This window comes from Xiphias gladius, chromosome 11 (assembly GCF_016859285.1).
Source record: "Xiphias gladius isolate SHS-SW01 ecotype Sanya breed wild chromosome 11, ASM1685928v1, whole genome shotgun sequence".
NCBI lineage: Eukaryota > Metazoa > Chordata > Actinopteri > Istiophoriformes > Xiphiidae > Xiphias > Xiphias gladius.
The window spans coordinates 17,191,713-17,214,955 of record NC_053410.1 but is presented as its reverse complement, the minus strand read 5'-3'; the positions used below and the strand labels follow the sequence as shown (position 1 = coordinate 17,214,955).

The window sequence follows — 23,243 nt, the reverse complement described above, 5'->3', positions numbered from 1 at the left end:
TTTGACATTCCTGAACAGTGAAATATAAGAGCCAGTAACACTGTACCCTGGCAGAATGGAAGCTCCCCAGACAGACCGAAAGGAGAGCCTCCAGCTTGCTGTATCTTGCAGTCAATGGCAGCCAAAAGAGCAACGCTGCCTCTGAGAAGTGTTCAAGCTTTAACTAAAAATCCAATCTGCTCATTTAAACACTGTGTGTTAGCCTAGAGTGTCTTGGTTGGGGTGGACTATGACACACAGAGACACACTGACACACCCAGAGAGAAGTAGAGTAAAAAGAGATGACTAACCTAACCCACCTGAGCTCGGCTCACAGGGATCAATGTCCTCATCATCACTTGGACACTCAGCTGATGCCACCAGCAGGTCGTCGGTTGTCTGAAAAGAGAGAGGCAGACGGTAGAGCGGTGAGGGCACGAAATACTTAACTGCATCAGTGGGGTAAGACATAGAATAGTTGGTGTTTCCAGAGGATTCACATCTCATCTGCAGGGCAGATGAGATGTGAATCCAGACAGCTACACTGTTTGGCTGCTGGATTTATCTGTCAACACGGTCACACAGTGCGTGGTGCTCTAGCAGCTGCTACACTGCTTTCCAGGCAACACTATACTTACAGAAATGCGATCTGATTATTGAAGAACAGTGGAGGCTAAAGTTCACAGCACAATTGTCAACTCGCATGCTCAATTTGTGCTGCCGTGTGTGGCTTTGCATAGCCCTTCAAGGGATTGTTAAGAGCCATCACAAAACACCTCTGACATTTAGAGGACAACCAGCCATGAAAGTATAAAAAAGAGAGTGGAAAACAAAGGGCAGAGCAGCAGAGGTTTAAATCAATATTTTATGTTTTTTCTTTCAAAGTGTTTCAGTATCTCTTTTACAAAACAAGAATCCAAAAAACAAAAAAAGGCATATACAGAATAGAGGTGCTTCATTATTTTGCCGCCATATCTAATCAAATACCAAGTTTATTTGAGACTTTTTTTAAATGCACCTGCCAAACACAATACATTTTACCCCCTTGGAAATTGGGAAAGGGCAAACAAGAGACCAGAAAAAAGCACACTGTAAAACATTATACTGCAATGTTCTTTTATAGTCTTGCTTCAGGCCATTTGATCAGCTCTGCGCTAAAGGTCATTTCTTTTAAGCATGGCAGCCTCTTCAGGGCCAAGCTCTGCTAAGCAGAATAACCTGCTGCTGCTATACATTAAGCCTTGCACCTCTACTTACCCTTTTGTGCTAATATTTTTAAATCCCCAAATACATGCTTGACAATATTTATTGTACTTTAATATTTCATGCTCTGATTTATGCATGTGCCTGACAGCCACAAAATAAAAAAAGAGAAAGGGGTAAGAAATGCATTAGGTACCAAAAATGAAGATGTACTTTGGCTTTTATTGAATTTGTGCTATTACTGTTGTTTGACTGTGCATCACAATATTTCTGAAAGTTGGATTAGTATTGACTCATCTTAAGCAAATTAAAGGTGATGTCATTTGGCTAAACATCCATTTGGCTGCACATAATGTGATTTTATTGTGACTATAAAATCATTTTGACATTCTGAACACGGACCAACATCATCTTTACATAATAGACCTGAAGATGATAGATCAAACCCATTAAGGGTGTTGTGGTGGAGGGCTGTTTTTGGTGCATCTGTGCCGGTTGAGGCCCGGGGAAGCCGTCCAAATGTAAATTTAATTTGCTGTGCATGAGGCTGATACAAGTGTTGGCCATCCAGATGGCAAAACCGCTGGAACCTGGAGTGCCACATCCATCACTTGAGCCTTGTGATTTGTTTTTCCTGGTGGGAGATCTTGACACGGTGCTCACTGGCAGAGGTACGGGAATCAAGGAATCAATACTTCCTCTCTCTTCTTCCCACCTTACCACTCTCATTCTCTCTCTCTCTCTCCCTTCAACTCTGTCCTTAAGATTTATTTGCGAAAGGAGAAGAGGAAACAGTGTGATGTTGGTGTAGTAGATGTAGGTTAACTCCCCGTAGTATAACCTGGGCAGAGGTGGGTGTCCGTTCATATTTGGATTTCTTCTGTTTCTTCATTCCGGTCAGAAAGCTAGAGCGTGAGGCCTTCAAACAAATCATCACAGTGAAATCTAATAATGAATATGGATTTTTGTTTGTGTCTTTACAAGAGAATCTTTGATTTTATAATTAAAGGTATAGACATTGAACCCAGTTGTTTATGAGATAAATGGACAAGTTAAAGCTATGATTTGTCTATTTTTAGGTTGGTTGTAAAGATAGGAGAAAACATTGATATGTAGTTTGAGTTTATGAAATTCTGACCTTTTAAAACCTACATTATAGGGCCACAACAATAACTATAAGGAGCTGAATAAATGTAGGACTGCATTTTGATTCTGACTTTCAAATAAGTGACAGGGAACCATGATATATTCTTACATAACAAAGGCATGAAATAATGTCAGGTTCATTTCACCCTCCAAGGACAACGGCTGTGTGTAGATCTGTGCAACTGCAGCTCAGTTATGCCTGTAACCCATCTCAAAGTCCAATCCGTCTTTGATCTTATCAAAATATCAACCCTATGCTACACTTCTAAATTAATCTTGTGTGTGTGTAGTGGACGTAAGCCTATAAATCAACACTAAAATAAATTCACAAGTTACTGGGCATCAGTGTAGCTTCCAGGATTAGTGTGTAGGTCAACATTTTGATGTGGTCATGACCTGGTTGAAATCCAATAACATTAACGATTCATGGTGTCCTCCTCCAACGCTTGGCTTCTTTTTTACCCGTGACAATTCAATGTGGGCTATGTGAGGGGCTTACCATGCAATTTAGCCACTGTGATGAAAACTGACAGGTAGCTTGGCAGAGATGCCAGAAAAGGACACTGAAATCTCAGGGGATCTTTTCTGAGGGAGATGTCCTAAATAACACAGGATATGCATGTGATGATTTTGATTTGAAAATAAAAAGTAGGTTTTCTCTATAAATAGCATCTTTTTCTGGAGTTTTACAGAAATACAGTATGTTTCTGGGAGGGTTCATTAGCTCAGTAGAGTCAGTGTTACTGATGCGAAGAGCATCATGTCCACAGGAAAGATGCTCTAATAGATAAGTGTATAAACGAGATGTACCTGTAGTTCATTTTATGAAGGTACTTCTAAAATGCTAAAGGCAAAGGTTCGGGGCTTGCAAAGCATCATTAATCTAGTGGTAAAGTGCTGAAGCCATGTTGAACCTACAGCGCAGCTCATTTATCTGCCTCATCTCAGAGCAGCAGAAGGCACAGTCTGATGAGATGTACTGAGAAAACCTGGGGAGACAGTTGGGAGTATGAAATACACAAAAAAGTGGAATGAAAGGAGATGCTGTGGAAAGAAACCTGCTTTGAGTGTTTAAACAAAAAGGTATGAAAATGTTTATAGTTTCTAAGTACAGTGTCATTTCAAATACTTAAGGTGTCAGGGAGATTTATAAACAAAGACAAAAAGAAAAATAAATCTTAATATACATTATAGTAAATAAAGCTATCGACTGACATGCACTGATTGAAGCATCAAAGGGGATATGGACCAGGAAATTCTAACCTGACTCAGCCTAAGGTGCCCTGGTGCTTCCTTTAGCACTGTCATGCTGGTTTCGATCTCTGAGGATTGATAGTGGTCCTCCTTAATGAGAGGTCCAGACCAAGCTGTGGTCCACGTGTCCTCGCTAAAGCTGAGTCAGCAGTCTCATTCTGCTGGACACCAGGTTTTCTACAACCCTACAAAAAACTCATCTGTTCGCCACTAATGCTCACCTGCACAGTGTCCAGTGCCACTCTCTAATAACTGTTGTATGGAGCAGGTGGCTTTCCTGTAATGAAGTAAATTTGTACACTTCTCCTCTGAATGCATGTGTTCCCCTCTCAATCCTGGGATGTGCAGGGAGAGGGAGGGAGGAAAGGGAGAGGAGGGCTGCTCTTCAGGGAGGATGCTGTGTGCTGCTGGCTCTGGTGCTCGAGAGCAAGAGACACCTTCTCTGTGATAACCTGTCGGCATGTCTCTATGGAGAGCCGTGGGTTTTCACATTGTTTTCTCTCTGGTCTAATTTGATGAATGCTCTCTGGCACACAAGATGTCTCTTTGGAGACGAGCTGAAAGTCAGGAGGACACTGAAGGCATCTGAAGGGTTTATCTGAAGCATGCCGCTACTGTCCTGGTAATGTATTCCACTGAGGATGCTTGCTGTTTTCTTTTGCCTTTTTTGCTTTTTCTGTTTTTTTCCCCTAGCAAGCCCTGTTTTTGTTCAATCTAAGCTCTTGTTTTGCAAAGCTCTTTCTCTTGTTATACTGCTGATCGGTGACGGTAATAAAATTGATATTTAATTATTTTACTCAATGTCCATAAGCTGTTGCTCATTAAGATGTGGTGTAAATCCCAATACTTTTTCAGAATGCCAAAAATGCTGCGCTATTATCAGCCAGTAAATTCTGGCTTGATTGAAAAATCAAAGAGAATATGGCTTAGCTGCACATTAACATCACAAATTATAAGCCTTCCTGTCTGCTAAACAGCACGCATATTTTGCCAAAATACTTGTCCTGATCTTTGTCTGACTATGTCTGAACCTTCATGTCTACGAGCCACATGCTCATACTGTACAGAGTCCACTAGATTTAAGCATGCTACTAAAAAACTGTTCCCCATGAACTGACACTATTTTCAGACAAGAACATACAAGGAAGAAATCACTGATACCAGGGTTGGACTGCCTGAAAGTAATACCACACTACTTCTTTTATTTTCTACATGCAAAATGTTAACTATCATACCATTTTTAAAAATGATATTTTATTCTAATACCATTGCGTAGCAGGTTTTATTTTCTTAATCGCTTTGTATGAAAATGGGATCTCAGGATGTTTAGAAAACATCAGCATTATGTGGAATGTGTATTTCACTTACAAATGGCTTGTGTTTGCTGAAATATCGAGGAAATAATTACTTACTAATTATAATATTTTAAAGCACCAAGGGTTTAGCTCCACCAATTATAATGCTCAGAATAATGCTCTATATGCTTTATTTAACCAGGAGGGCTAAATGAACTGAGAATATACCTGGCTTTTATAAGTATAATTAGCCTTCAGCTCAGGACACAGAGAATATTATCAGTGCAAAGTCAGAAAACTCTCTGACTGCTACAAGGTTGTTCATACTATTCTTGGCATAGTCCTCATGTTCTTTTTATTCCCATTATCTCATAACAATCAGGATAAATTCTGGATAAATCATATCGAGGGTATACTCAAGACTCCACTTTAAGCCAATACTATAGCTGAAAAAGTTATTTATATCGTGTCTGTAATTGGCACCAGCCCTTGAAGCCAAAGCTCCGAATGCTCCTAAAAGCAGAAGAATCAGTATTCTGTATATGTTCCTGCTCAAACCATGTACCATTATTTCTCATGCTGGCGCAGAGTTTCACTGATAGTGGCCTGCTAGTGTCCAGATCAGACCAGAGTTTCAGTCTGAACAGACTAATTGGGTGAGTTGGTGAGTTTGTTGTCCTAAGCTTCAGTCCTGCAGCAACACATCATTAGTGTGCCCGAGAGGGAAGGGAGGCGGTGGGACAGCAGATAGAATTGGCTCATGGTTAGACACGGGATGAAGAATGCCTCCCTACTCTTACAATGAGCTCCACACACCTAGAGCCTCTGAGATACAAAACCACAGTCCATAATAACAAAATGGTGGCTAGTACTCTTTATTATCCTAGCACACACTGTCTATTTACAGATGGCAGTTATCACACTGCAGCAGCAGCTCTTATCAGAACGCCTGATGACATCCAAGTATCTAACTTAGCACCCTGGAACTAGGTCGATGTTGATGAATAATTTAGTCCCAGATGCTCAATAGATTCCAACTGAATAATGAAGGCATGTGGGCCTCTAAGACTGTGAGTTCAGCTCAGTGTATTGCCTGGCCATCGCCCACACTCTTCCTACTGCTGGTCTGCCAAGCTGTCAACATCGTGGACTCACACAGATAGAGTTTAGCAATGCTGGAAGACAATGGAATGGAATTATCACTATCACAGCTCAGCTGTGCAACAAACACTGATGAATTTATATATACAACATCCTTATTATGTTCAAAACTTATCATGTTCAAAACATCTTGATTCTCTGGGCTTTTTAACAATTAAAGAAAAGCTCTGGAGCGAGGATTGGTGGTGACACAACAGATTGCCACTGAGACTGCGTAGAGAGAGGAACAATGGGAAACAACCAGTGGGGTAAAAATGGAGATGCTCTCTACTGTATCCTCACTGAAGAGGATTTAATTCAGATTCAGCTTTTCTCAGCAAACGGATCAACAAAGCTTCAAAACAGGCACTGCCAAAAAACATCGGGCAATAAAAAAACCAAACATATAAGCAAAGGAGCAATAAACAAGACCAGGTGCTTCATTATTTTTCCCAGGAAAAGGCTTGTTGGGATGTTATTGAAATGTTGTCGGTAAAATGAATGTTTCACTGAGCACAGATGGTGTTCACATACAAAATATAGTCTTGTCGTAACAGCAAAGTTTTGCTATACAAAAAATATGTTTGTAACTAATAGCAGATTAGAAACACATGAGTCATCGGGACAACACACACATTGAACTGTTTGAAAGTCAATATCCTGTTTCCTTATTACAAACTGGAGAAAATAATTACAACAATAAATCACAAAAAAATATATCATTCGGGAAAAAAATAGTCACAATTGAGATAAACAGCATTCAAAAACTTTTTAGAAATTTCTGTTAGTAATAGTCTGTTTTAAAGGACTGAATCAATACCACAGCCTCATAATTTTATGATAAACAAAACTGTTCTCTCATAAACAATCCTGACTTTTCTAACTCTAACAACTTAAATTTATGGAACATGGAAACGTGAGGTCACGTAACAATTTTTATTGTTCAGAGCTATCAGTAATTACCCGAGGCATTATATTATGCATTTTATTATTTTGAACATGAGCAGGCCACTGAGTGCTTTCTGGAGGTAGTATGATTCTTCAGAGCACCAGAGAATTCATGCAAAAAAAACTCAAAGGCAATTAACTCTGAATAATTGGCATCTACTTCTTTCTGTTTTGACTGCTTGTGTGTGCCATAACATAAAACTGGCTGTGGTGGAAAGCTGTTTTCACTTGCTAAGTTATGTGACACTGTTCCCTTTGGGAGAAAGGCTTTGCTTTATTTAAAACGAAGCAGCTGTTGCTGCAACTGGACCTCAGGCAGAGTATCAGAGTGTCATTAAAAAAAAAAAAATGGTCAGAGGCTCTCCATCTCCTCCCCTGGTACCAACATGTTCCTGTCTTGCCATACATCTTCCTCAAGGCCTAAGTCACTGCACCCCAGACAGTTTAACAAGTTGCTGGGAGGCAGCTTCACGCACCTGGTACACCCACAGAGCACAGTGTGGAAACATACAAGCATTGTTTCAGACGGAAACACACACATGCCCAAGCCAGCTGGTAATGACATTTGTATTATAGCCTGAAACATATATTTAATTCAAAATTAGGGCACATAAAACACACCCAGTAGGAACAGAGAGGATAGAAACACCTTGTCTGATTATTTCTTTTACGCATCAACAGTCTGGAGGATTCAGTCTGTACAGAATCAGTTCTTTGTTAATGTGTATGTCTGCAAAAGAGCACTGGATTTAATTATTACTGTGGTGTGTTAAGGCCTCGGGAGTTTGTTGAAGAGTTTCTCATTGCGGAAGTTAAGTCAAGGAAATAAATACAGTAAAAACAGCAGATTCAGGGACTAAAGAACAACAAGCCTTGGCAATGAGTGAGAAGTGACAGGTCAATTGCTAGCTTGGTGCACAAGCCCAGAAAAGCTTCTGTTGTGTAAAGTGAAAGGCTGCACTTAAGAGAGAGATACAAAGGGAAGGGTAGTGGCTAATGCAGGAATGTAAAGTTCTACCGTACCAGATGATGTGCATATGAAGTAACTACACAGGTGTTTCAAAATGTACATATGCTTGTGCCCTCGTTAAACACACTCCCTCTCAGAGACCCCGAGAACACTGCTATGTGAGAACTCCTTTTAACACTGCTGCTTCAAGGCACTGCTGCGCTGCTTTGTAGATATTCCTCAAGTTCCCCTCAGGACCTCGTTCAACTTATTTCCTAGGACAAGTCATCCACTTGGCCTTAATGCAAATTCAACACATAGCGTGGCGTATGATACGGCTCAGGCACCGGGGTAACCAGGAAAGTTGTCTGGCTGCGTGGGAGGAAACACAAAGTCCATTTCCCATTCAGCGTCCTGCGTCACGCTGTCACCATGTCAGTTACTGACTCAGAGTGAACCATGTGTGACTGGTGCCCAATTTGTCCTCTCATACAACTCAGGACTCACGACATTCTGTACGCTTTATGATAATCTGTTGATATTTTGATTTCTAATTAAGCATAGTGCTTATTATTTATCACTGTGGATATATAAATAATATGCACACAATATGGACAAGTGCCTGTAGTCACCTCACAGTGCAGAGAGTGTGCACACTAAGCAGCTGCCATGTAGCATACAGCTGCTAGCAGATTACACAGGAGAAGGCTGGATGCCTTCTGTTAGCTACATGCTCTAAATGATAAAATCTTAATATGAAATTCATAAGACACTATCTGCCCCCATCTCCCTTTTATGCTACCCCTCTTGCTTGCTCATTTCTTCTCTACCTCTCTCTCTCTCTCTCTCTCTAAACACTGCTCCATAGAAGTATATTACATGGTCGAATTTGTCCCTCCCCCTTATCCTTGCTTTCACACTTCTCAGATAAATGAAATCTGTCGGCATTGAAGCATTTCCCCCTCTGGATGCCCTGATATTTTCGTTATCTGAAATCGAATCTGGAGCTCTGTGCGTGTCTGTAGCACGCCTTGGTAGTAATCTGGCCTGAGAGTAGAGAACTGCCCAGGAGGAATATCATACACTAAGGATAAGCTGGGGAGTGAGGGAGGAATAACAATTACCAGAGAATGGCTTGTAATCATGGCGCTTTCTATCAAAATGCTAACAGACAAACACTTGCCATTTTGGGGAAATTGTTCAGTTCAATCCGAAGTGACTGTGCAATTCTTCATTTTCTGTCAAGATCTAAAAATAGATGAAAAATCTAACCATGTGGCTGTGTGTGTTTCGAGAAAAGAGAGAGCACGAGAGGAAAAGATATGCAGCTTGGCCACAAATCACTGTCTTCATGACTTTACCTGCGTCTTGACATGCAGTCCCAGTCCCTCATCAGGTGACAGGAACAAATTTGTCATCCTAATATAGATGCCATCACTGCTGAGATGAATGTACTCGAGCGTAATTCCCATGTGTAACGTTTGCAAAAACATGACATGAGGAAAGAGGAAGAGCAGCTTTGCCCTACAACTGCGGACCAGGTTGCCTGTAGCTCCCACAGAGCATCATCCTTATCAGATTTCTGTCCTCCAGGTCTGGATGTGTCACTCAAAAAGGGCTGAGCGTGACCGCTATAAACTAATGAGCAATGGTCTCGTTCAGTGGAGAGGAAACAAAACACACGGTAATAAAATTCAGGATGGATATCATGAAAAAAAAATGAAAAAATTCAAAATTCAAATAATGGAAAACGTATATTGGTCACCATGTTTGAAGTCTCTCGCATAAAACTGACTTTGCATCCCCAGTCTATCCCTTAGGCAGCATTAAAGCCAGAATTCAGGGCTGCAATTAGTGACTAGATCTGCTCTTAATCAATTATACAAACTGTTTTCATTTCTCAGTTTTTCCTCTGACTTGTCATTCAACTTTGAACTTGCCAAAGAAAAGCTCAAATTGTCATTTGATTTTATTCAGATTTAATAGAATAGTTTGAAATTTTGAGAAATACACACAACTTTCTTGCCGAGAGTTGGACAGAGATTGTTACAACTCTCCTACCACTTGACAATTGAGTTATATTCCTTTCCCAAGGCCACTTCTCTGTTACTGTATTTCTTTTATCGACTTGTTTGACAAACTAACAGGCTTCATTTGCTGGCGTGCCTTTTTTTCATTTCTGTAGCACCTGGAATTTGTTTTACCTTAATTCAATCTATCTGGTAATGACGTTACTTTATTATTTCCTCCCCTCCAACCCTAAACTCAGCTTTATAGTGCTTGGTCTGGTGTTGAACATCAGATCAAGATGGCTGCTCCCTGAAAAGAACCAGCCATCTTAATATGTGTTCAGTACGATCTTAATCTAAGGCTCTCAGTAGCTGTAGACTCAATTACCACACTGGGTCTCAAGATACAGAAAATTAGATAGATGAAAATAGATTCACACTCCTAAAGTCAAGGTCTTCTAGTTGTAAAGTTTACTAATCGTCTTTGAATACCAATGCAGTGCATTTGTTTTCTACAACAGAAAGGGTAAATTATGGTTTTTATCTGAGGATAACACAAGCATATGATTTCTGTTTTGGTGACATCCAAAATATTAAATATGACTCGCAGTACTTGTAACATAAATAAAGGAGCTTGTAGATCCCAGAATCTTCCAGTTGTGAGCAATGCACCGTGGGACAAATTGTATCTTATATTCAACAGTTGGCACGGGACAATTTTCTTTTTCTGCAAATCATAGCAGGAAATATCCTGAGAGACAACAATATGGTCTATAAAACATGCTGTAAAGCTGTCAGTGCCAGTATCTCCTCCAAGCACAAACCAGCACTTTATAAAATAACAGAGACAACATTCACACTGCGTAGGTTTCATTTTTGTCATCCAAACAGACTTAGTGGGACAGTCTGTAGTCCTCTTTAACACTGCCAATAGTGTGAAACCTGCAAAAACAAAGATGCTTCTTTGTTGACTATCGTAATAATGGAAGTAAGTATGTTGATGCTGGCTGTAGAAAATTTGGAAACGTTTAAAACAGGCAGACAGACAATAAACCACAAGAGGAAGATAAGGCATCCTGGTGCCTCAGCTGGCCAACCATCAACCTGCTGCAGACAAGCCTGCCTCTGCGGTTAACTATCAAAAAATGCAAACATTCATCAAATCATGTGAACACACTCGGGATGTATGTGTTCACCCCTGCCATGGTGGACTGGATCAGCAAGTCACATGGACTCCTTGTGTACAGCTCAGTGTTGAAGGGCAGTTTCCATAATGGCCCCTGGTGAGGCTGAGATGATGGATATGGTCTGTCGCTGGGAGTGAACGCCGCAGGCCTGGGGCCACCGCAGGTCTACAGTGTTACCTCCTTAGCCATTTGTCAGCACTGGGTGGGCACAAACCCATGACTGGGCCTAGGGCAGGACACAGCCGGACCACCTACAGCAACACACACCTCACTTTAGGGGCAAGGTGGGGAGGTCAGCAAGACACACAAGTGCTGCACAGGAGGGCTGTCCTTCTACATTTCCATTTCTGCTCTCATCAAATGATTGGTGTTATTAGGCATGTGGCTATTGAATTATCCACTCTGGCTTTTCTGTTTCTTTGGCTTGGGCGTTTTCATAAGTAAACAAACCACAATAAATATAATAAAACCAGAAAAATGAATAGTGTGCCTGTCAGTGAAGCAACCCGTTTGACAACCATCGCTCGCTCTTTTTTCCTCAAGCTTACAATGTCTCAGTGGCAGGTTGGTCAATCCCTTACATCTGCATTGCAGGGGAAATCTTATCCCGAGGATGTTTTCTTTCTGTGAATAATTGAAGGCACCACAACCTCACAGGGCACTGACACTCAGACTAAACACTGCAGTATATCTTCGAGTCCATGAGACTCGAAGATATACTGCTTAGGTTAGGTTTAATTTCCTGAATGAAATAAGATTCACCCAACATGACTGAACCTTTGCTGATTAATCCTTGTCCCTGTTAATGTGGGACACTGTGTGTTTCCTTAGTAACCTCTCAGTTTGCTGTGCACGTGTCTGTTTTTTAATTGGCGAGCACCCAGAGGTAGAAATTAGGTGGAAAAAAAAGTCTGGTTTTCATCTTACAATAAGATCTGCCCCTAGATGAGTAGAGGAAAACAGTTCCGCTTGGTTAGTGACGAGCAACGTTCCTTTTAATACAAATGAGGAGAGAAGTCTGCAGAGAAAAAACTGTACAATCATCTGCGCTCTGATTATATTCTGTGAAGACTCAACAACTTCCTACTGTACTTAAAGACTCCCATGTTTCAGCTTGGGTTGTACATGTTTGTATTAGTCCTTTTGAGGAGGAGCATTAAGACAACTTCCAGCTGGATTTTTAACAAAAAATGTGCACTAAGTGCAGTATGTGTCAAGAAAACTGGGAAAGAAGTGCTAACTGTGATGAATCGTCAGTAACAGTTCAGAGAAGAACCTCCTGGATTAAAAATATTTAGTCATTATTTAAAAATATTTTCGCAACATTACATTAGAACATCTGCCTAACTTTAAAAGCAAAAACAAAAATGTTAATATCAAGATATTTCTTTTGATCCGTACCAGTCACAAAGGAGGGAATGTAAATAAAGAGATGCAAAGAAGTTTGAGAAATTGTATCTAAAAAGTCAAGGAAGATGAGGAATGGACTGACATTAGGAAGTCCATAATATTTTGGGCCCTTTTAGAACTACAATTTCACTTTTTCATGACACTCTCATTCTAATGGGATATGGATCAGCTTGTGTATCATTCCTACATCTGCTGGAAAATGAGCTGGCCAGACTCTGCCTTTCATTTAAGTGTCATGTGTTTTCATTTGTGGACAAATTGCATATCATTTAACTGCAACGTCCTGGTATCTTTCGTCCGTCTCCGTGACTTTCAAGTAAAAACAAAAAGCAATAAAAGCTTACAAAAACAAACAAACAAATCAACTACCTATCATGAAATTCAGCAGCGAGAGTGGTGTGTACTACATTAGTCGTGATCACATGGCTAAGTGCAGCAAAAACACAGATGGGTACAACTCATCAACGCCATGAAATGAACAAATTCAACCTATGCTTTTTATTCTGCAATAAAATGAGTACGAACATTAAATTTAACAACTGGCTATTCAGAATACAGTTCTGGCAAATACACTATACTCTGCTGTTAAATACTTGTATTTTTTCTGTTAGTTGAAGAGAAAGGTGCTCTTCGACCAATTACGTGTATGCCTGTCAATCAAAAAAAACCAACAACTTAGTTTACTGTTGATAGCAGTCTGTTGCTTAGTAACTTGGTAAAATTGAAATTGAAATGCAGGAAACTGATGACCATCTTACAGATACAGAAGCACAAAATGGCTGTAGAAAGACAGAGGTACGTTAGGCAAGTGAAAGAGTCTGTGTTTATGCAGGTTAGTAATGTAGGCTCACGGTTAGGCGTTTTCTATTGCAGGAAGATGAAACGAGGCAGAACGTAGAACCTAAACTATACTGCGTCTTACAAGTTCAGGTCAAGAGAGGCTCGAGATTACGGCTTATTACGTTCCTGTTGGGCAAAAGAGCTACAAAAGAACTGTAGTGACCTGAACAAAAAATTAATTTCGCTGACTGGTACCAGATCAGTCTGATAAGGCTCTAATGCTAGATCTCCAAGCGAAAGATGTTATACAGTAAAAAGTAGCTTTGCATAGCTGTTTACTGTGTATCTATATGACGTTCAATTGCAGGATAGTGTTGATGGTTTTATTTGGCTATGAGAGAAACTTGCTCACAGTCAAATCTATCTCTAAAGATGAGAGGTGCAATGTCAAGATATAAAAGCAGATATCACATATCTCAAACTAAATGAAGACTGAAACATCCTTAAACTCACATCCAAGAATGATATCATCTAGCACAATTAAGGAACCAGCATTGCATGTGTGCAGTTGCCTGAAGAGTGCTTAATACCCAAGATAAGTCTCCGGTCTGAATATTGATGCATGCAGGATTAGTATTAAATCTAGGCTGTGCAGATTTATTATAGCCTTAGCTTGTAAAACAATAATCCCTACCAGTATCAGGACAATCACAACAATGCCTAAAGGTAGCACCAGACACAAGAAAAATACATAGTGCATGGATGATTATAAAAGGAGAAAAGCTGCAGACTGAGGAGTTATTCGGTGCTAAGTTACAGAAGATTTTTCACCACAAGATTACTGTGACACTAAGTTTATTATAGTGTGTTTGTATGAGCCGGTGAGTTAGGCTGTGAGCGCAAATGAAATGGCCCATACAATGTGTTTTGAATGATCCTCACTTCCCCTGAACGGCCATTACATGCACTTCACCTAGGGTTAATTCAGAAATAGTGGAGCCAATTGGCTATTTGGTGGCAATGATGTGACACAGTGGCCATTCATTCTCTCTAGCTATAGGGAACACGCTATGATACTGTATTTCTTGAATTTCCACCAGCAACAAGCTATAAAACAGAAATTGCACATTTGCAAAGAGGTTATGAAAAAAACATGGTAAGTGTGAAAAGTCAGATGAGTTCAAAATATGACTGTTGTGTTTAAGAAATAATATACTGGCCTGAATACTGTACAAAACATTGCTCCTACTATTATATTTGAGAGAGGGTTGTCTTATTTTTGATATTCAAGGTTCCTAGAGCAGAAATCCTACTGACATTTTCCTGACAACTATTGGATGGATTGTTGTTACATTTTCTGCAGATATTCAAGGTTCCTTGAAGATAAAAGTACAACACTTTTGTTGACCCCCTGACTTTTCATCTAGCATCAAATCCGATTATCCAATACTTTAGTTTTTGACCTACAAAACTAATGAAATTCCCATCAGTCTCAGTTATATTTTGGGGTTAGAGCTAATCAGAAAATGTTAGCATGCTAACAGGCTAAACAGAAGTGGTGACACTATTAAATATTACCTCCTAAACATTATCATGTTAGCACTGTAAATGTTAGCATGTAGATGTTAGCATTTGGCTCAAAGCACTGCTGTGCAGCCTCACAGAGTTGCTAGCATGGCTTTAGACTCTTTGTCTTGTTTTAATGTACGTTAGTAACTTTTCATCACAACAGAAAACAGATGACATTTACTTAAACTACATTTTTTAATTATGTTTGCATAAAGGAAGAGAAGAAGGGAAGAAGATATATTAACAACCAATGAAAGAAAATATTATAAAGGGATGCTGTGGTTTACAAAATGCTTGGGAACCACAGCTCATGGGTGTCTGCTACATTTATTCAAATGTGAAGTCACAGAGTAGTTACTAATATTATAAGGCAGGACTGATACTTAATGTTGAGTTGAGACAAGAGCTATTAACACTGGCTAAAAAAAATCCCTCAATTCTTAAATCACTTGATACTAGATTGAGTATTAACATACATAGAACGCATAAAATTTTGTGCTCTACTTATTAACGCATCCCCAAAGTAAGGCCACCATTCTGTAACACTGCTCTATACACCACATAAGACCTTACTTAACAACATTTTGCCCCCTGGAGTTGTCTTTTCTTGTGTCTCTCCATGATGCTGGAGCCAATAACAACTTTAGAGGCTGTTCCTGCAGACAGTACTGGTGGTGGATGGCAGCATCGCACTATGACCACTCGTGAGATTTATACACTGCCTGTGTGCTGGCCAGGGTTGATAATACAGAGCAATGCAGGTGAGGATCCATCACTGTCAAGGGCTCTCAATGGCTCTTCTAGATAGCAGGCTTTCGAGGTTTTTTTTTCTATTTTTTTGCTGGGAGGGTAACAGCTGCATAGGGCTCTATCTCTTATCCTTGAGTGGTTTTGATTAAACATCATCTGGTATTAAATGCTATCTCTCTGCAGCTTGACATTTTCCTCTATTTTGTCCACTAGCCCTACAAAAAGCTTTGGCTTCCATGTATTCAGTATTTACTGCAAACATTTACTATCATATCACACACTTACATTTGCAGCGCTTGTTGCTAAATGTTACCTAATGTATCTGAAAAAATACAATGTCAGCAGACTTTCAAAAACCTTTTGTTTTTTCTAAAACTCAGCGATCTCACAAATTAAACTGATGAAAAAGTTTTGTTGAGGACCACAGAGAAAGATTAATGAGAGCTAGGTCACCAAAATGCTGAAAGTGCCTGACCATTGGCAGCTATTGTGGCCATTAGACCTGTGTGGGTTGGCAGCTTGGGCTCCAAATTGACATCAGCAGATAATATGCTCTATATCTCCAATTTCTCTCCAATGAGCACAAGCAATGGGGGAAGCCCTAATTTTCCCTAGGTTCCTGAGGTAGGAACAGCCCAATTCATATCAGTAGACAAGAGAAGTGAGTAGCACTTCTTGGTGTATGTGTACAGTAGCTGGTGCATTGTTTGTGAATGCATACACAAGTGCATTATGGTTTAATTGGGTGTGACCAGGAACGCTATAGGGAGCAGACACTTCATTAAGACATGACAGTTAGGCCCATACAGTAGGCGCCCCCCTAGCAGGAAGCACAGAGCCACTACAGAGAATATTTGACACATAAGTGTAGAATTTCTCATTCAGGGAACCTAAGGATATGATCAAAATAAAGGCAAAATTAAGGCTAAGTCTCACTATTACTTACTATCTGTATTTGAGTGGGTTGTAAGTCCTGGAATTGAATCAATCCAATTATCCCTTTAGCAAATGTAAATTTTTAATCACTATTAAAAAACAATTCTGACTCATCAGCATTTTTCCCATGGTGCATTTCTTTCCTGATTAGGCCAGTGTGCTCTAAGATGATAATATTCTCGTTAATAAAGCATGAGTGGACACCCAGTGGTTTGAGAAGAATGACATTAATGTAATGTTACCCATAAGCCAGGGGCCTCAGTATTCAATAACAATATAACCCCAGCCGAGCAGTTAGAGAACTTTTTGATGGGACACCTGAGAAGGCAGAGTCCCCTCAGACCCTTCAAGATCATTATACTAATGATGATTAGCACTGACATTACCCTCTAGTAGATGGGCGGGCCATTGCAAAAAGAAACACCCTAAATGTACAGAGCCGGTATCACCGAAAGATTTATTGTGCTGGCATTTTGACCATGTGTGCACAACAAGACAGTATTGTTTTATTTAAGGCAGGTAACCCAGCTATCACAGACTAGGGGTTATGTTTTATCATAAGAAAACTGATTACTGTAGATTATTGGAGATTATTGTATCAAGCTGTGTCATTTAGTATTCTCTTGCTATTGCAATCGTGTGAATATCAGTTTACTGACAATAGGTTACAGACTCTGTATCATTGTGTGAATTGTTCAGTTATTTTTTGGTTTCTGTCATATATAAGCCGAAAAACATTTTTTTGGATGTTTTTTACGTCAAAACCCCTCTTTTTCTTTTACTGTAAAATATAAAAACCCATAAATTTATCAAGTCAAATGTTTCTTAGTTTGACTAGCTAATGCCTCTTGTTGTATAAAATCAATCTTTATTGTTAGTTTTTGGGTTGTACAAGCTAGCGTAGAAATATCATTAAAAAAAATTCTCCTTTGTTCTCCTCCTCCTGACCTAAAAAAGCAGATCAGGCAGGTTTTGGTGGAGGTCAAGTGTTCTCTACAGCTTGGTACTGTGCTGTATTTGTTAAGCCACGCCCCCACTTTTGAGTGCTCCAATCAAATGTAAAGGATGAATCAAAACCTTCTGGTCATTGTACCTGGCCCACATATCTTGTTTCACGTGACATTATGGAAGCTTAAGACGCTCTAACCGTCATTTCAATGTTAATGTGAGGAGTGATATTGAAAGTAACAGGCACTTGCCACAAGTGACTTAAATATTTATATGTGTTGAGTTAACACCAAAGTGCCTCAGTCATCACCTCTCATTGTTAGACAGGGCTATAAAAGATCTCACATCTTTTTTTCTCATTATTTTGGACCCAAGTGCCCAGTTTGACAGCTTGATATACATTTTCCAGAGTACCACTTTCACCGAGCTACAATGGTCAGAGCCTGATACTGCCGCCGCCAGTGTTCGCCATTCCATTTCCACAGGGGCCAGCCAAGCTAAAAATGTACATGTCCCAGTAATGTAAGGCTCTTAGGATATAAAACCATTCACCTAAATGGACTCGCCATCAGAGGGTAGATGGAACAGCTGTACAATGATTAAAATGCTGACTATTCAAGGGAGAGGACAGTGAATGCACCATCTCTTTTTACAGAGTCCAGACATGATGTCTATCTAAGTGTAGTGTCCTGAGACGGTAATGTCATACCGCAGGAGCTCTCCATGGGAAGGTCGTCACGTCGAATCAAACTGAACGCACTGACATCTCCCAATGCCCACATTTTTGCATGCCTCATTCATCTCTGAGCCCACATCGCAGAGCAACGCTTTAATCCAGTGACCCTTTTTTCTGTATGAATGCATCAGATAACACCTTAACCAACACAGTTAGCCTTGACTAATCTCCTTTTTCTATGCCTTTATATGCCACTTTACATGTGAGTTTGCAACATAACATGATAGTACAAAACCGGTCTCTAAATTTATTTGCCACAAAAAGTATCACCACTAACCCACCTGAAGCCTTACCGTATACTGTTAAAACAAAAGGCACAAGTAGAGCTTGGATTCCCTAAAAAGTCTTTTGAACTGAACTGTACACTGCTTACATCAAAAAAAAACTGCTGTACACATGATTGCTACAAGGTAAACGCTTATTGATGAAACAATCAAGCGGAATCTGATTAGCACGAAGGCATTATGTCCAATATCCAAATATCAGATCACATAAAATAAAAGTAAAGCACAAAAAAAGTAAATTAATAAATAAATGTAGATGCCCTTCACATATTTCATATCTGTATTATACTGCATTTCTAAATTGTCATGGACATTTATATTACTTTATTTCTCTCCAGATGAAAAGGCCTCCATCTTGTCAGGCCTGTTCCTTCCTGCCAATCTCTTGGTTCCTTGGTGACAATTTATAACACTGAATGGAGCTGGGATATAATTATAGTCTTTTGTCTGATATTTCGCCTGCATTACACGCTCCTGCAACGGTTCAGGAACCATGCTGAGCCGGAGAGAAAACCATTCCACTGGATCAATATTTATGATTGCATTATTTGTCGGCATCTGCAGACCCTTACACAAACGGTTATGATGGTCCCAGGTCAGGAAGAGAAAGAGAGAGAGTTAGGGGACAGCCGGTGATGTGGGGGAGTTTGTCAATGCATTATATGATCTGTATGATGAACAGTCTGCTAAACTGGATGAAAATCTGACACTTTGTGTTCTTTTGAGGATAGCTAAAGCTCCACTGAAAAGCTTCAGTCTGGCTTCACAGATACATCAACATTCAAGATTCATGGCTTTTTGATGCTTTCATTGTAGATAAAGGCAACAATAGGTCTTAATGTGAAAATAAATATTTAAATGGGTTTGAGGAACAACATTAGAGTTAATTTGGGACAATGAAACTAATCAAACAGCACTACATGTCGAAGGCAATAAAATGTTTTTTCTAAAAACCTTAAAATGGAGTGAGATGTGAGTGTATTAACTGTTGTCCCGGTGAAACTGCAAAGACAGAAAGAATTATACAATCTGTCAAAAAGAAATTAAATTCAAATATTTCTGATTGTGTGTATATTTTTCAATATGAAGTTAAACGCACCCCCTCCTGGAGATGCAATAATCTTCCTTTATCCAATCCGATTAATCCAAAATGAGTTAAATCCAAAATGATTTTAAACTAAATTTGTGAAAGCTGATTAAGCCCTGATTAAAGGGTCATTTTATTCTACGAATTTGCTTGATTTAAGATACTGTGTATGCTTTCCCTGCAACTGACTCGCAGAAATTTTGAAATTCTTATACACATTTTAACTTTGTATGTGTTCTCCCTGCATGTATAACTCTCAGTATTTTCCTGGTGTCTATGTTTTCAGTTACATTTTCACTCGCTTCCTTTCAGCGCTTACTTGAGAATTTCATTTAATGTTAAATGCTCAATAGCTAATCAATTTTGAATGCTACCAATAGCTATTGCTCCATAACAATTACAGAACCTTTCTCAGTTAACAGGGAGGTCACTTTTTGATTGTTTGCACAGGCTGAAAATTCCCTTTGGGCCATGAAGCTTCTATTTTTGTTTTGTGCCACATGAAGGCCTTTTCTACATTCTGACTGTTGTTTTTGTTGTGGTAGAAAAAAATCCACTGAAACTATTTTTCTTAGTGACCTAAATGAGTCACTACTCTCTTCTGTTCAGTGCACAGGTATTCCTAGATTGCAATGAAGTTCTGACAGCATGTTTGTTGCCAGATAATTCCCACAGCAATGACACCAGTAAGTAAAATCACAGTTTTGTTTTAAAGGAGAACACTCTTATAAATTCACATTTACATTGTGAGAACCTCTAGAAGTCAGCAGTTACACTGGGAGTAAAAATTTAATTCTTATATTGACAATGTGTAAAATAAATACTATATTTATTCACACTAAGATACAAAGGCATTAATTTTTATAGAAACTATTTTTTATTTAAAATTCATGGCTGCTGCTGTATTGCAAGAGATTTAACAGGAAATGTCTATTGTTCTTGGCAGAGACAGTGCAAGAATGGTCTGATCACCATTTCATTTGATAGGACACACATTTTGTATTGTATTGTTTAGCTGCACATTCTGACACTTGAGAAGTAATATGCTCTTGCAGATGCTGCACCGCTCATGCAGGACAGATAAAGATGATGGAGGACCTCTACGATGGTTATCAGCCTAACACACACACACACACACACACACACACACACACACACACACACACACACACACACACACACACACACACACACACACACACACACACACACACACACACACACACACACACACCAGACGGTGCCACATCTGATTGCATGGGGAGAAATGCTCAACAGTGCGCCTGTGGTACTGCTCCCACAGGTGGAACAATGGACTTATTCTCCTTCAGTTTTTAGGTCAAAGGACTCAAGGAGAAGAAATACGTGACACAATAAAGTAAAGCATATATTCCTCATATAAGAGCGTAACGATGAAATGTGTTATGTTAATCTAGGATGTTCTTATCTTCATGCTGTGCATTGTAATGATTTCAAAACAGATCAAGCAGAGACAGTAATGACATAAATGAAAAGTCACAACGGAATCATTTAAAGATGAACTAACCTGCTGGGGCTCTCGTGGTGTAGTCTGCTTGACTCGCCTGCTTGACGCCGTGGTGGTGGTGATCTCCATGATGGACGTGGACGTCTCGGAACGATTGGCTGTGGTGCTCGACTGCGGTGTAATAGAGGAGGGCGACTCCCCCACAAGTCGCACGCTGCCTTGGATCTTTATGTTGGGATCCCCCTCGGCGGCCATGTTGAACACCTTCAAGCCATTATAGTAGAGGCCCGAAAGCTGGCCCTGAAAGGATCGACTTCGGTCTCGCTCCCAGCCCCCAATTTGTATAGTGGTTTGGCTGTTGAAGATTGTAAGCTGCCGCCCTGTGGGAAAACAATGTTACATATGTACAAGAATGTTGAACTGTGGAATCAGCCACTTTTACTGAACAGATAAAAAAAAAGAAAATAAAAAGAAAGGCAGATTATTTGCCCAGTGGCTAATGAGACCAATAAATTACGGGTTGTAGAGACAAACCCTGGTAATTTATTGCAGTTATAATGATGAGATGCCTATAAAAAGAAAAAAACATAAAATAAAAACACAGGATTTGGAAAATCAATGTTGCTTTGCTAAAATGGCAGTCTAATCTAAAATAACAAGAAAAAAGATTAATCAGAAGTGGTAATGTTATGGGAATGCAATAGATTAAACTACACTTGAAAAGATAATACAATCTTGAAAGTAATTTAAATGGACAATTTGTTTGCAGGAAATTGCCTGGGAAATAAGACAAATATATAAAGCATTTGTCTAACAAAGCTAAAGGCATATATTTCATTATGTTATCTTTTATTTTTCCTCCAAATTTTACGATTTACCAACTTGGAACACAACAAGCATGAAAAAAAAAAAAAAACAACTTCTAAAATGCTACAGGCAGTGAGAATTGGACTTTTCTCATGTACAATCTCACAGGAAGCAGGAGACACTTCAGGAAATTTGAAGCTGTTCATCCTTTTAGCAAAAACAACCAAGGAAAAGTAAAATTAGAATGGACATGGTTGGGCATATGAAAAACCAAAAGACAAAAAAATTTATGACAGAACTTTCAACGCAAAACAGAAACAAACAAACATAAAAATGATAGGGCTCATTTCACATTTTAAGTGAAAAATATGAATTAGTTATTGAACTATAAAAAACAAAGCATGCACTCAGTTTGTTTTATATTACAGTTCCTTGATCTAATGCCCTATACATATTTACAATGTCTGTTAAAGGGACTCAAAATTCTGATGCCAATTCATATTGCACACTATTTATCATTGCTAGCAGTTTAATCAGAATAGATCAAATAACACTAAGTACTGTAATGTACAGTATATCTACTGTATATATTTCAAAAGTGTTAAAAATAACACTTAGCAACTAATGAATGACTAAACTAGAACTTTTAAATTTATCATTTAGATGTTTACAGCAAAACACTACAGTAATTTATAGACATTTTAACAATGCTGATATTACTTCAGTAAGTGGATTTAAATTCATATTTACAGTCCCTTTAACCTTAAGTTGACAATAAACACGTATTAAAACAGCTGACATCTATAAAATAAATACATTATTATGAAAAGTATGAAACACTACAAACTAAATTTAACTGTTCAAATCAATTTTCAATCAATTTTGTTTTTAAAGTTTTACTGAACATTTATTTTATAGGTTTATTATTTACAAAATGGTGCTACAACTTGGTTATGATCAAATTATTTTATTTGAAATTTTAATCAGTGATTTTACCTTTGTCGAGTAGCCATTCGTCAACTACTCGACCAAGTCGGTATGGGATTCGCTGTCTAGCAATCGCCAGGCGTTCGTTATCATTGTTGCCTTTAAAGTTTAAAGAGACATTTCATTGGTTACAATCTGTAAGGTCAAAGGTTAAATGTTCATACTTAATGCTGGAGCTATACAACTGCACAAGGTTTTTATATTTAAAAAGTTTGGTATATTTAAAAAAACAATATTTACTAAAACATTATTTGAACAAACTTCACTCATTTTATTTTATTTTAGCCAACAAATTAGGCCTATATTAATTGAAAATAAGTGAAATAGCACGCAAAAGTTTCATCTAGGTTAAT

At 39.0% G+C, this 23,243-nt stretch overlaps 1 protein-coding gene across 26 annotated transcripts in view; it reads right to left on the bottom strand.

The window, feature by feature from the left end:
* Positions 1-23,243, bottom strand: part of LOC120796508 (neurexin-1a) — a 241,461-nt gene that overhangs the window by 14,125 nt on the left and 204,093 nt on the right. For 10 of the 26 annotated variants that reach the window (XM_040139431.1, XM_040139432.1, XM_040139438.1 and 7 more), the window contains 3 exons: positions 22,900-22,989; positions 21,157-21,476; positions 291-378 (listed from right to left, as the gene is read on the bottom strand). In XM_040139431.1, the coding sequence (XP_039995365.1) occupies positions 291-378; positions 21,157-21,476; positions 22,900-22,989 (498 nt within the window). The remainder of the gene's footprint in view (positions 1-290; positions 379-21,156; positions 21,477-22,899; positions 22,990-23,243) is intronic. The other 16 variants (XM_040139437.1, XM_040139442.1, XM_040139436.1 and 13 more) reach the window with 3 other exon arrangements.